Source organism: Hypomesus nipponensis, chromosome 11 (genome assembly GCF_054491055.1).
Source record: "Hypomesus nipponensis isolate SF chromosome 11, ASM5449105v1, whole genome shotgun sequence".
Lineage (NCBI taxonomy): Eukaryota > Metazoa > Chordata > Actinopteri > Osmeriformes > Osmeridae > Hypomesus > Hypomesus nipponensis.
Window position 1 is genome coordinate 4282109 of NC_140371.1, and position 15345 is coordinate 4297453.

General features: G+C 38.8%; 1 protein-coding gene across 1 annotated transcript; it reads right to left on the reverse strand.

The window, feature by feature from the left end:
- Window positions 1-10251: 10251 nt before the first annotated feature.
- LOC146267796 (uncharacterized) lies at window positions 10252-13290 on the reverse strand. The gene is made up of 4 exons (XM_084710166.1): window positions 12397-13290; window positions 11495-11794; window positions 10749-10907; window positions 10252-10575 (listed from the first exon to the last, which is right to left on the reverse strand). Exons 1-3 carry the CDS (start codon window positions 12488-12490, stop codon window positions 10780-10782), a joined length of 522 nt encoding a protein of 173 aa, XP_084566292.1. The 5' UTR covers window positions 12491-13290; the 3' UTR covers window positions 10252-10575; window positions 10749-10779.
- Window positions 13291-15345: the final 2055 nt, after the last annotated feature.

A 15345-nucleotide genomic window follows, 5' to 3' on the forward strand; every position in this document is an offset into this window, starting at 1 on the left:
AAGTAGTTCTTGATGGACTTCACCAGGTGAGGGACATCGAACACCACAGGAACCCTCTGAACCCCCACCAAAATGCAGTGGGAATCCTCACCACCACCAATGTTAGTTGTTGCATGGTCACATATTACTGCCTGCACCTTGGAAATGGGTAAATACATTGTTTCAATACATGGTTTGAGTGTAATTGTACTTTGTTAATGTTGCTGTTCAAAAGTCAGCAGTACATACTGTCAGCCCTATGTGTTCTAAGTTCCCAATGGCATCCCTAATGCTGCTGGCAATTTCCACGGCTGGCATGGAACTGGGGGAGAAGAAACAGCCTATGGCCTGTTGAAGGAGAACGTTTTTGGTAAGTGTGTTTAATATACAGAACAAAAATAAATACATCTTGTTGGTCAGAACAACAAAACAATGTGTTGTTGGTGGCTTGCCTGTTTCCACTTCCCCCAAATTCCCCTAACCATGATGACCATTGCCTGCTTTGCAGCATGGCCTGATGGAGACACACCATAAATGGCATCATGTCTCCTGTCATAGTCAAATTGCCTCTTGATGGCCATCTCATCTAAAACAAGAGTGCACATTCTTTCTGCAGGGGTCATGGTGGAGGTGATCACTCCCATTTGGGAAAAGATTCCTTGCAGGAAGCCTGGCTGTTGGAACAAGCAAGTTAAAGGAACAGTTTCATGTATGTTTTGAAATTGTGAAGCTGGGTAATGTAAAGAAGTCTATGTTACATTAGTATTTACCGAGAAGTATCCCACAGGTCCTGTAATGTATTTGCGGATTGTGGTTCTGGAAGGTAGAGCAAACATGCTTCTCAGGTATCTATAAGCCTTGGGGCTGCTGTGTAGTATCTGCAGCCCCAGGTATTTCAGAGGTTGGCTAAACCTCCTTCCTCTCCCCTTATCCCAGCCTCTGACAGTTGTGCCTTAATGAAGTTCTGGCAGCCTTCAGGACAGCTCTGCAGCATCTGTTCCAGAATTTTATGAGGACTACGGAAGAACAAGATGTAGGTGTTAAGATTGAAAGATTTTGTAAAAACAAAGATATTTTATTCCAAATGCAGTGTTACAGAATGGGAGGTAACAGCTTGAATTTGTCTAGGGGTTAAACTAAACTTTTCTTTGTATTCATGTTACGTCACGCTAGCCCTACGTGTGGTGCACAGACTTACAATTCCATTACTTGGGTTGTTTAGACTTAGTAGCCGGCTTCCTTCTTTTTTTCAGCCGTGCAACCGTTGCCTCTAGTTCTGCAATTCTCTGTAATAACAAAGTGCATCTTTTATTTGATTCTGTGAAAATGCTAGTCACAATCTAGAAATTGAATAAACCTTGACCTTTTGTTGAAGGCTGCTTAGGGGAATGGTCACCTGAGCCTGATCTTTTGTCCCTTCAATTGTGTTGTTTTCTATTCTTTCTGGTCCCCCTTTCTTTATTTCCTCTTTCCCTTCTGCTACTGCTCCTTCTCTTTCCCTCACAGGTGTCTCCACAGTTTGTTTTGTCTGTCTCTAGAATGTCCCTCTCTTCTACCTGCTCCTCAGACTGCCTTCTCTCAGCTTTTGGAGGATTAAAACAGTCAATGAATCTCAATGGATCATTTAATGTTAATTCATTTAATTTAATGTTCCTGTAAATTAAATGTAATGGATATGTTCCTGTAAATGTCATGTCTTGTCCTCAATTGTCATTCTTACCTTGACTTGTTTTCAGCTTTTTTAGAGGAGGAGAGTCAGAAGGTGGCAGGGGGTTGATGCAATCAACCAATGTAGGGATGGCATCGCTGGTAAGTACATGTTTTACATTATGCTGTTTAAAAACATGACACAAAGAAAATTGTGAATATTAGTAATTGGATTTATTTGTATCAGTAATTGGATATTATTTTATTATATTTAATTGGATTGTCATTTCCTTTAAACTACACAACTCACTTTTACAAGGAAGTATTCCTCGAAGTGTAGTTCACACACCACATATCCTCCCTGTACTAGCTCCTCATGTGACATGGTTAGTTCGAGGTCCTCCCGTCTCATATTTAAGAGCCATCTACTTCTCCTTAAATGGAAACTTGAATTAGATTTGGTATTTTTTCTTCTCTCACAAATTAATATTATCCTATTCTCACACATTGGTTATTCACTAGCTCTTCTTCGCTAGCTTCTTCTGTTTTCACATTTGTTCTTCACTAGCTGTTTGTTCCTTTTTGTTTTTGAACCGCCATGGTTATATTTTCCATAAACTGTATGCACACCAGTCATCAAGCTCCTAGAGAGCACAGAGTTCTGTATTTCCCCTAAGACCTCTTCCTTTCTTTTCTCTACAGTTGTACCTTGATGCTACTCCTCCAAACCCCTACAAACACACCACCCTAATTCTGTAGCTGTAGTTGGTAGTATAGTGCAATGATGATGTGTTGTAGTGTAGTGGTATAGTATATTGTAGAAAAGGTTCATATTGTAGTATTGTAATGTTGATGTAATTGTTATATTTTAGGTTCATATTGTTGTCATTCTGTTGAGACACCCCCTCCCACTATCCCTAACACACACATACACACCCACCCCTTCATTCTTTGTTAGTTGTAGTTATGGGTAGCACCTGTGAATGTGGTTTCGTGTGTCTTCCTCAGTCCTGTCTCCTCTACAATTTCCCTCCCTTGTCCCTGCACCCCTTTATCTCTCATGCTTTTCATATGCTGTTCTATTTGGTGCAGAACTGTAAATAAATCCCCTTTAATAAATCATTGCAATGTTCAACATCTGATAAAGAGAAATCAATTTGGTTCGGGATTAAGTGATATGGTGTAGACTTCCATATGCAATGTCATTAGGCCACATTATATGGTAACTCTGAAGAAACCCATTCAGTCTGTAGAGGCTGATTCAGTGAATTAGTTACCGCAGTTAAAATACTAACAAAACCATTTATGCAGTAATGGAAGAGTCCCCCCTCCCAGCACGTATCATTGGAATCTGTGGTAGCCCACGCAACTTGGCTGAGTTGGACATTAGCCAACTTGGCATTTAGCAAACTTTCCCTCCAACAAGAACCCCATAAATTCAGTTAGATCGGCAATTACACAGGAACACATACGCTACCTTTTTTCGTCCTTGGGAAATGAGAAATAGGACAACTCTTTTCCACTATTTGAACAATTAAACATTGCACATCTGCGAGGCATTTTATAATTGTTGTCATTTGTATTGATATTTATCACTATTGAGCGGGACATTGGATGTTTGTTTTTTTAAGGTGGCAATATTGTATTGTATGTATCCTGTATTTATGAACACAAGAATAACACAACAATTCAATTTATTTCCAATGAATAACAGTATGTACATGTTTCACAGTACATACAAAATTATAGGCAAATAAAAGTGCCATCAACCCCAAAAAAGTTGCTGCGGTTAAAAAACACTTGGGGAAAAAAAAGTCCATCTTAACATTCCCCGTGGACGGGCTTTGACATTCTGATTCCGCTTCGGATGCCATAAAGCGGGAGCTTTGGTCGTAATCAGTCCTCCACTAACCAATCAGCATTCATTAGCAGAATGCTAGCGCGTTATGGGCAAAAACGACTCACCCTGTAAGAAATAGAAAGGACATAAGTACTCGTTCATTCAACTTTCGACCTATAATCCATGTTGAACATGCAAAAACTACAATCCAATCTGAGATTTATCAACGACAATCAGGCAAAAGAGCCAAATTTAGCCGTTTAGCTCCATAGACTCCCATTCAACATGCAATCGCTCGCGATCACCCCCAGCGGAACTCTGGTGGAACTGCAGCCAAATTCGGTACAATGGGGTTTAATAGGGAGTGGCAAGGCTCTCCTTAAACAGGCTCTGGCCATACGTTAGTCACCATAGACATAATAAAGAGGGTTAACCTCTTTATTATCTCTATGTTAGTCCCAGCCAGCCGTCAACCGTGATTCTTTCGAAAGTAATTTCAACTGTAATTTAACTAAAAATTGTTTGTTTTTAAACATTTGCTGTAATTTGATTTTTATTATCATTGTTATAAAATGTCATTGCGGAGCTCTGGTAGGCTACCTGTTGCGCTGTTCGCGGCTTTACTAGCTAACAACCAGATTTACCTAACGCTAAATCTGTAGCTTCAACGACAGTGTGTTGAACACACACCCACAACGAAAAGGGATTGTTCTTGTGACAAACGGAACAGTTTCCTTCGCCTGCCAACAGATGATGACCACAAAACAATGTAGCTGAAAAACCTAGCCTTGAAGAGACCACCCAAAACACTTGTATGTGTACTCATTTTATTTTGTGGACAAAAAGCCGACGGAGGAAATCCGCATCCTACTTTGTGTTTAGGCTACGAAAGACCTCCACAGATTTAGTTGCAGTACTGTCAGTAAAGGTGGGATGCAAGTGTTCATATATAGGAATTTTTGTGGGTTAGTAGTGTGCTGGTCCAGCTACACATGAGCACCCAACCGTTTCTATTTAACCGATGACGATGAAACTAAAACCCAGGACCAGTGATCTTTGAGACTCTGACTAGGCTCTATGTCTACTTTAAGGTAAATAAGGTTGTGTCCCACCTCCTTTATTAAAACGCGACCAAATTGATTGCTGTGGAGGTACTGTACCTAGCTACTGATAAGACTCAGAGCTTTTCAGGTTATTTATCGCTTCACGGTCAGTAGCAACAGCGTTAATAAAGTAGCTAAATATGCTATTGTACGTTATTTGAGCCCACTTTTTCAGGTCGGCCTCCCATCCCTCGATAGTAAAAGGCAGAGGTATGATCAAACTGTCCAGATTCTGGTGTAACAGGCTGTGTTCCCACATTTAATTTCGCATCAGAATTAGCTTACCGCAATGAGATGTTTATGAGCGTTACCATGACAATCGCCGGCTGCGGAAGTCGCGGCCATAATTCAGGAAATGGATCATGGGAGCTAGGAATAAGGTGGATAGGTCAAGCCCCCACCCCTCGCCTTGAAGCAACGAGGCAGTGTGAATTTTGTGGCATTTCGTTTGAATATAAAGTTGACAGTAAGCTATGGTAAGTCTGCATTATGGAAGATTTCAGTTACCAAAATAACTAAGCTTTCTTTGCATGGCGAGAACAACGACGGAGCTCTTAATGTTAACAGTTTATTTCATCCGATACAATGCGTTGTAAATATCATGAAGAAAAAAAGCAACATATGTGATGAGTTTCATCTAGAATAGTCCTATATTTAGCCATATAGCCTAAAAAACAAGTGAAAGGAATACTATACAGTGACAGAATACATTTCCGTTAAGTTTGCATCATGTGTCTGATTCTTATCGGACTGGTACCCCATTCTGCCCATAGCTTCTGCAACTGCAATGCCCACACGCTCGTAACCATATAAATCTATGCTCCCGACTGGTTGTCGCAAAGTATGACGTGTACAGCTAGTTGCAAGCATGCACGAGGTCTAGGAGCTAGGGAAAAAAAGAGCCACTGTTTAAAGTGGAACTGAACTGCGACTAGACACAGTGATATTATAATAGTATATACATTTAATGACTTTAAAAAATATAACATACAACTGCATGCCATATTCTATAAATAATCGACATTTCTAGTGTGTAAATTATGTACTTAAAAACAACTGGGCGCCGCCATGTTTAAATGACGTATACTTCTGACGTCACGAGAATGGTTGCTTTCAATTTCAACCCGTTAAACTGCATTAAAAATGGAAGAAAATAGACCCATCATAGCTATCCCTGTTCATCCTATGGCATATGCTTTCGAACCAATACTTAATTATGTACCTGCAGGACCGCAGTTGTCCCATATGATGCAGAATATGTGTTTTTGTCTGAAGATGTAAATATAGTTAACACTGACAAGTTGAACAACAATGAGTGGTGATGTACTCGTAGCTAGCTACTTGTCGTAACTGCAGACAATGCCAACAGACAGAATCGATCTGATCAAAGAGGCAGACCTGGATAACCTGGGTGTTTGGTGGGCCACCAAAATGATTGTTCATCATTGAGCACAGGCTCTTTCCCATGCTGTGTGAGGAAAAAAAACCTTTTATGTAAGCTTATCATATGTGTAACCTATGCTCGGTCTGACCCTGTGTTGTTCTGTGCATCTGACAATAAGTTTGGAGCGCCCTACACATAGCTGGTAGCCTGTTTCAGTTACTAGTAGCCCCTTCAAGTTGTGTGAAACATGCTCACTGGTTGAGTTGATAACTTGTTCGCTGCTAAATTAAACAAACTACAGTCAGAGCCTGTTTAAGGAGAGCCTTGCCACTCCCTATTAAGCCCCATTGTACCGAATTTGGTTGCAGTTCCACCTGAGTTCCACTGGGAGTGATCACGAGCGAGTGCATGTTGTTGTCTCTTTTGCCTGATTGTCGTTAAGAAATCTCCGATTTGATTGTAGTGTTTGCATGTTCGACATGGATTATAGGTCGAAAGTTGAATGAACGAGTACTTATGTCCTTTTGATTTCTTACAGGATGAGTCGTTGTTGCCCATAACACGCTAGCATTCTGCTAATGAATGCTGATTGGTTAGTGAAGGACTGATACAACCAGAGCTCTTGCTTGATGGCATCCGAAGCGGAATCAGAATGTCAGAGCATTAGCAACATTAGCAACAACATTAGCAAGCCAAAACTCTTTCTAGCATGTGTATTGACAGGAAGAGCCTAACCTGTCAGCTGTGTTGTCGATGCCCTGTGAGAAAAAAGTAAGTGACCAGAGCTTGCCGTAAAGCAGTAGCTCTGGTCGTACGATGTGTATGACGTCAATTACATTTTCAAAAGCTTTTTAGAACAGAAAGGCGACTTTCAAAAAATCTAACAGCCAGCAGTGTGTATTTTTTTTGCCTCCCCTTTCCAATTCAGAATTCAAATTACTAGACAAAAAATTATATCCTGAGAAAAGTGGATTTGAGGGGTATAGCTCCATAGATCTCCATTCATTCTGCACTCGCTCGTTAGCGCCCTCAAATGGAACTTCAACCAGTTCAGAACCCGGAAGTTTCCAGAGAGTGGCAGTTCTCTCTATATTAGACATTCTCTGCTACAGTGTAGGAAACGTAACGTAACAGAGCTAGCTTTGGCTACAATCAGATGTGAATGTAGGAGCTAGAGCTAGCTAGCGTAGCTATGTCAAAAACGCCAGTTTGTGTATTAACGTTAGCGTATTTAACAGGTCTATAAATATATACCACTTGTGTAAAGTGATCCCTGCAAACTCAGAATCAGGGGGCAGCTAGCGGGATTTGGCGCTGTATAGATACAAGCCATTTTCATAAAACCGGTTGCCGCTTGGGTAAGACATGATAGTGAATGCCTTATGTCTTGTAAAATCTGTTTGTACAACCAGCCAGTAAGGTCCTACTTTCCACCTTGTTTTAGTTGGTTTGTTTTAAGCCATTTATACCTCTGTTCTCCCTGAAAATCTATCAATGTCTATCTTGATAACTGCTAGCAGGCAGCAGTCACAGTACCTAACCATTCTCGTGACGTCACAGACATGACGATTCAAAGATGGCCGCGCCCATTAGTTAAATAGTAAAGTTTAACACGTTTTTATTAACAAATGGAACATTTTGCTCTTTTAGTTGTCAGATAAAGTTTTGTGATTTTATTTTAAAAATTATATGAGCCGTACTTCATAAATCAGTTAAGTTCCACTTTAAAGCTAGACCGGAAGACACGGAAGTGGAAAGATGGCTGAGTCCAGTCTCGCACTCTCGCTTGCTTCACTGCGCCACTGAGCACGTTTCATAGAAATGAATGGGGACGCCATAGATCAGTTCCACTGTAGGGCATTATTTTTTGTACGGCATTCATTGTTTTCTTGGTAAGCTATATGTGTTTCCAGGGCATGCCATTTGCACCCGCCCACCCGCCAAATGCGGGTAGAATTTGGCTGTGGCATGTAAAGCAGTCACTCTTACTAGCCACTTTGGCAGGTGGAATTGTACATACACATTCATACATCAAAACAAAAGAATAAACACATTGCTGGGTTCTCAAGCCTCACGCATTGACCGTGAGACACGCATTTCAACCAACACTATCGTTTCCCCAGTGTTAAACAGTCTCGGCCACTGTACGTTCGTTGCTAAGCAACAGACGCGCGAAAGTTTGTCTTGTGGGGCTTCTGATAAAACTTGAGGACCCTGCTCAGTGCAAGGCAAGGATGTGGCGGTAGGCTACATAACAGGTATAGGAAAACCTGGAGGGCAGACAAAAAAGAGAAAAACTGGTGATGAAAGTGAAACCTAAAATAAAGAGACTAAAATAATTGTGTTGTTTATAAATATCTAACTGGACCAAAAGAAATTCTGGTTAGTGTGAAGGAATGATAACTATACTGCTAATCAATGCTGCTATACCAATCACTACCTTATATACATACACATGTATTATGTAATGCTCTATACTAAAACATGTATCCAATTGTGATCAATTGATTAAATAAAGAACGTATGTGATCATGCAACAGGATGCTTTCTGTGCAAGTAAGGTCGTGCTGAAATGTAACTTAGGTGTGTGGGCAAGAACTCCGATGTCAGGCAAACTGTTTTGGGAGGCGAGTTTGTGATGCTCAGGGACCGCAGTGAGCACAATAGGGCCTCTCAGCTCTTGGGAGTAAAAGTGTCAACTTGGGAGAGAAGGTAATGTTGGGACAGTAACTCTTCTCTGCTTAAGGACGGGCCAGATCAGCCGGTCTGACCACCTTTGGATATACTCTGTTCTGAGGTCACATTCCCTTGGAGACCCTACCCCTGTCCCCCCTTTCACACTACCCCTCCCCTTGGAGACCCCACCCCACCCGCATCCCCTTGGAGACCCTGCCCCACCTGCATCCCCTTGGAGACCCTGTCCCTGTCCCCCCTTTCACACTACCCTTTCCACTTGGAGACCCTGCCCAACCTACCCCCATAAACATCATCGACCCTGGCCTGCTTCACCCCTTCTCCTGGAGACACGACCCCCCCCCCCTTTTCCTTGGAGGCGCAGCTCCCATCTCCCTGTACGCCATCAGGACCTTGGGGCGATCTACTCCCTTCCCTGGAGGCCCCCCCCCCTCCCTCCCTCCCTCCCTTGGATTACCTCAAGACCTGTGGGTTTTGGCATTTGTTTGTTCTATTCTGAGACTCTGTTTCTGTGAGACTGCTGTTGCATCATCTGATTCATTGTATAAGACTACGAACATCCTGGTGTGTTGTTTTCATTGTGTATGTTGTGATTGCATCATTACTTACATTAAACTACAAGTAGCCTGGTCCGATATTTTACCTTGTATTATTCTCCACTACCCAGCTGAATATTCCTTAACATTAGTTCATATATTTTCAATACATCTTTACAACCCGTTATATGCAATGAGCTAACGCTACTCTTTTTGTCTTTGTCTTAATCGGTTGCATATTTTCATACAAAAGGAGCTTTACACACTTAAAAGAGCTGAAGATTTGGCGACACATATAGCCTACATTTTATGTTGTGTTGATTTAGGGTGTTTACAATGGTAATTTACATTTGAAAGGATTGTAAATCTAGTTCTTCAAGTAAATTGTAGCAAACCGTAGTCAACTTTAATCAAATAAAACTTAATTTCCCAACAACAAAATTGTGGCTCGTGAAAATGCTGAGTGGCTAGTAATTTTGGAAAACCACTAGCCACATTGGCTGGTGAACAAAAATGTTAATGTAAGCGCTGTGTGTTTCTTGTATTATGTTAGTGTATTTTAACCAGACTTATGTAAATAGATACATTGTATATAGTTTAATACACTGAATTTATTGCTGAAACATATAGGCACAGCATCCATTAAAGAGCATTAAAGAGCATTTGAAAAAAACAAAAGAAATCAAGGGACATTTAGAATAGATAAAAATGTGCAATTAATTGTGATTAATCGCGAGTTAACTATGACATTGATGCGATTAATCGCGATTAAATATTTTCATAGTTTGACAGCACTAATATATATATATATATATATATATATATATATATATATATATATATATATAAATATATATGTTATAGATAGATTTGCTTTAATGTCATGTATTTGAGATAACATAGTGTGACACCAGCACACCTAAAAATCCATTACATCTACGTCAGAGTACGGATCAACATCTGTGTTGGAAGGTTGTCTAAGAACACAGCAGAGCCGCTAAATGAACACAGAGCTTTATTTAAAATGTTAATACTTTCTTTGACATATACAAACAATGTATACCATTTAAATATTGTACATTAAATCATTTACAGCATTTGAGATGTGCAGTAATGTAAATTAATAGGGTGATGGGATACCCAATGTAAATGCATTTTAAATTGTATTGGTTTGAGTAAAAAATATAAATTTCAAATACAAATGATATGATCAATAGGTCTACATATAATAGCCCATAAAATGTATTTTTAAATATTTCTTAAAAAATACAGAAGTATAACATTTTAAGACAAGAACCAAATGCGTCCACTTAGATGATCAAGACTGTTTCGTAATACCTCCAGCACTTTGTTCCCACTATTTATTTTTCTCCAGACTCCGCCAGATGCCACCTGACAAAGTGGACATAATTTTTCTCCAACGGAAAATAATGCCAGAAGACTACTCAACGTGCATAATTATTCGTGTATACCCATTTCTCTATGTCCCACTTCCACCCTATCCCAAATGTCAACAGGCAAGATATGGACAAATCTGCTGTAGTAGGAATGCAATTTTTCTCTACCTGTTTAGAGAACATTTCTCTGGGTGTGTGGTCAACTTCCCTTGTTGTGCCTGAGAAGTAGCAGGAGGGAGAGCCCACAGCAGTACACCAAGCTCTTCACTATCATCACTATGTAAACCAGAGAGGCCAGGTTCACACTGCACATGGACTGCAAGAATTCTGGAAAAGAAATAAATTAAATTACACCATACATATTGACATATACTGACCAATCAATCTATTTATCCCAAAGCAACATATAAAGATTAATGTGATGGTAATGATGAATTGCGTACTCTTAAAGAAACGAAAGCATATTAAATCTACTGGTAAATATGATTCAATAAACAGCATTCTAACATGTTTATTTTATTTATTAACCATGCAATTAAAGCCAATAGCGCTTTACATCAACCCATCTAAGCATAATTATTAAATGAAAAATATTCTATAAAATACAGACATGAAGTATGTATTGTCTATAAACAATTTACAATTGAACTTTACATGTGTTCAACCATCAAAAATATAGATAGACTTGTGTATGATTTTTGGTGTAGAGGCAGGCTTGGTAAAAGAAGATTCATCTGAGATAGATCGGCCAGTGCAATATTATAATTCTGTGACAAAGTAATTTCAGAATAAAAATATATAATTGGAAATAAACTGGAATAGATAAATATACTTTGGTGAGCCTACTTTTTGTCCTATCAAGAGATAGGAAAATAAGTGTATGAACTGAATGAAAATAAATGTTCTTTGTTTACTTTTTGTGATGTCAGCAACAGCCACTTCATGCTTTACAGTACAGCAGTACTTTTTAGATTCAACCTCTTCGTTCTTGATGATAATCATACTAGTCACTCTCCCGTCCTCCCTCTGCTCCAGCTCTTCTCTCTCAGCTTCAGGCACCTCCACCAGCCGGCCGTCTTCTCTCTCCATTTTCCATGAAAATGTCACCAAGTCGGGGAACATGTCACTGGCTTGACACAGCAGGGTTGTCTTCTTATTAGTTTGGTTCTTGGGAGCTTGATAGGCTGTCACTTGTGGTTCTTTTACATTGTTGTCTGATGGTAAGATAAATGAAAAAAAGAAAATACGACCACTCTAAATCATCATTGAGTGTGTGAAATGAAAATGTGCAGAACATATTAAGTTTACTGCAGATTGTTTGAGTCTTTTACACAATGTAGATTTTGAACTGTGCCTGAAAATAAAAAATGTCCTTTGCTGCATTTTAAATTGTATTACCAAATATCATTACAGCGTCTGTATGTACATAAGAACAAACTGCATGCAATATCATTTAATTATAAGTAAGTTCATCCTAATACATTCTTGTTAGCGTTCTGGGCTATGGGAAACACTTGATGATCATAATAATTAAAGATATGATGGCTTCACTCATGAAAAACATTTTACTTAAAATCACTGTCCTTAAAATTACTTAATAAACACAAGTGTGAAGATGTCAAAATACTGTATCTAGACATTATTTCATTGATTGCGGGAATTTAAGGTCTCAAGTACAACAACTGAAAAAGAGTATCAATTAAATGTTTTAAATGTTCCTTTGTCTGGTAACATGCAATGTTTTACAAACATTACCACATAGAAAGATACATTAAATGATAATGTAAACTTGATAATACAAATAATAATATCTTACCAGTAACGTAAAGTCTAGTGCCAGGACCAAAGACGTAGTTCACAGTGAAATGCTCCATACCTTTAAGTTGGCTGTTGGATGCAGTAAGGGGCATAGGCGTGGTTATTCAATATTCCAACGTTGTAAATATCTTGTGTATAAACTAGCACCATTTAATGCAAAGGTAAACTGCGTACATACATATTTCTACATACATAAACATAGGTAAACATTGTTACACCACATAAGAAATAATTGGGCCTGATACGGCCTTGCTAAATGTATGATTATTCCACTTACAAGATGTTTTCCATTATTCCATTTAATTTGAGACAATTTTATATGTATCCTCTACAAAGTCATTGCTGTCACTTCACTTGTAAGTGTACCACTCTATAAAAGGGAGTCTGCATAGCTCTAGTAATCCCACACCATCACATTTGAACTTCTCAGCCAGACTGAGGCAGCTTCTGGCTTTGTTCTGCTATGTAGAGTTATACATGACAGTTTAAGTTTGTCTACACGTTTGTGAAATTCACCCGTCACATCTTTCAAAATGTACACTGTGTGTACAATGTACTCGACATAACTGAAATTCCAGTTGATCACCCTTAACATTCTCCTTCCAAGTCATATATATATATAATTTTTTAATTTTTTTAATGCATTAAAAGGTTGAGAAAGAGTGGGTCAGGTTGGTACCAACCCATGATGTTGGAATTGGCTGTACTTGGAGGATTGCATTATTATCCACCAGCCTTCTATATGTGTGAGGGTTGTGGAACTTTGTTGGGTAGCTGGCTGTTGTATACTCATAACTGGGGAGAGTTTTGGAAACAACCCCGCATGACTGAGACCGCTCAGAAATCAAATCTATCTAGATGAAGGCCAGACAGTTTTTGAACAAGGTATCAGAGACAGTTGTCACTGTGGAGCCTACCACTCTTCCAGCAGGCACAGTAGTAGGTGGCAGAGTGGGACCGTTTAACTGACTTTATCTTCAACTCATAGTTGTTCTCCCTTTTCAAGACTGAGAAGTCATCTATTTGAGGATGACCGAAATGTGAATAAATGCCATTACTTTTATAAATAACTAGAATCAGAACAAAAGGCTCCCCTGCTCTTTCCTGGTACCAGTAGACATAAGAACCACCACACTGCTCAGTGCCTCTGCAGCTGAAGGAGACACTAACACCCTCTTTGCTTATCCATGACTTTGGGTCCTGGAACAACTGGTCTCCATCTACAGCTGTTGACCAGAGAAAAAAATCTAACTTTAGCTTGTGATCACAGCTGTCAATGTCACATTTACATTATGTGTGGAATACTTACCTAAGCAAAGGACAGACATAAAAGCACTGAAAACAAGGAACATTTCTACACCATTAAACTGTCAACTGTTGTAACTGAAGTTGTTTAGGTCTTTGTTCAGCATGGGCAGAGAGATGAAGATGTAATGGGGTGTGCGGTTTCAGAAAGTAAGAAATCTAACCCCATGTCACGTGTCCACCTTGCTTTAATCCTCTGTTTGTTGAGATAATTGCCCAGCATGTTCTCTATCCTGTGTAAAAAGGTAAGCTACAAATTGACTTGGACCAACTGTTTGGGAGCATGTTCGACAATTTAAATAAAACTTTGTCTAGAGTGAAATAAATACTGTCTAATGCATAAGATTAATTATCTGTCAATCCAACTGTGGTTAAACAGTCTCACCATGTTTCCAAGTAACATCACTACCTTCATTAGAAAACCATGAACACTTTCACCACAACTTCCATCAACACAGTTTCAAAACCGTGTGAGCAGCACCTGTGTTTCATTTAACTAGTATGTGCCAGAGAGAAAAACATTCAATTCTATCATGCAATAATAATGAGATTAAAGATTTTAATAAAGAAAGAAAATGTTTCCCATTTTATTTTAGGTGATAGAAGGATAAAACAAATACATATGACAGCAAGTAGTTATTAGTAGAATTAATAGTATATAATCGAGGGGTTTATTGAAAATTATACATACACACTGGCTAGTTTATTAGATACACACAGCTAGCATGTGCTCAGACCTCTATTTTCCTCAGAACCGACAGAATCTGTTCCTGTCGGTTCAATCTTCATCCCAAAGAATAGAAAAGCCTTTATTGTCTTTGTATTTATACAACAACATTTTGATTGTTGTATAAATACAATGACAATAAAGGCTTTTCTAAGATGCTTTATTGGGTTGAGGACAGTCAGGTATGCTGAAATTATGATAACAAGTAAATCACTAGCTTTAAGCCGAGCCATACTCAGATAATGGCTTTTGTGTTTATTTGTCCACAAGACAGTTTTGCACACACTGACACTCCCCTATTTATGTATTGGAACCATGCTGTTTCTGCTGCACAATAACAACACATGAAAACATGATTAAAAGTGAACATGGAGCAGAAGTCCAAAATAAGACCTTTTATTTGTGTCTGTTTCAATATGTGTTTTAACAACTAACAATAAAAGCACTTTTAGGCTTCCATCTTCCTATTTTAAGCAATTATAAGTGTTGGGACAATTTAATTGAAATAGGTTTAAAACTATGATGATGTTTTTCTTTCAAGGTGGTTTTAAAAATGACCAAATGTCATCTTACTACATTATTTGATAGCTATTCTGTTGCCGTCATGTTATATGAGAAGCTTGCCAAACACTGCCTTTCAATGTAAAGTTTGTACTATTTGATTTTAAGAAAGAGTAATAGGTTTCTATATAAAAGCAATTAACTATATTTTGATTGGAAACTTCTGGGACAGATATACAAGGTTTCTCACACACCATACAAAAAAAGGTGTGTGAGAAAAACACTGATATGAATATTCTTTGTCTCACCGTTTTTCCAGTAAACATCACCTCAGCCTTTGCTTGCACTAAAAATATTTTCAATATGTGGCAGAATTGTTTGTAACAATAATCTTCCTGTAATATATATGTATAT

Coding starts and splice junctions, on each gene's coding strand:
- LOC146267796 (XM_084710166.1), bottom strand. CDS start 12,490: ATGCCCCTTACTGCATCCAACAGCCAACTTAAAGGTATGGAGCATTTC. Junction 11,795..12,396: donor CACTAGACTTTACGTTACTG/GTAAGATATTAT, acceptor TCTTACCATCAG/ACAACAATGTAAAAGAACCA. Junction 10,908..11,494: donor TGTTGCTGACATCACAAAAA/GTAAACAAAGAA, acceptor TTTCTTTTCCAG/AATTCTTGCAGTCCATGTGC.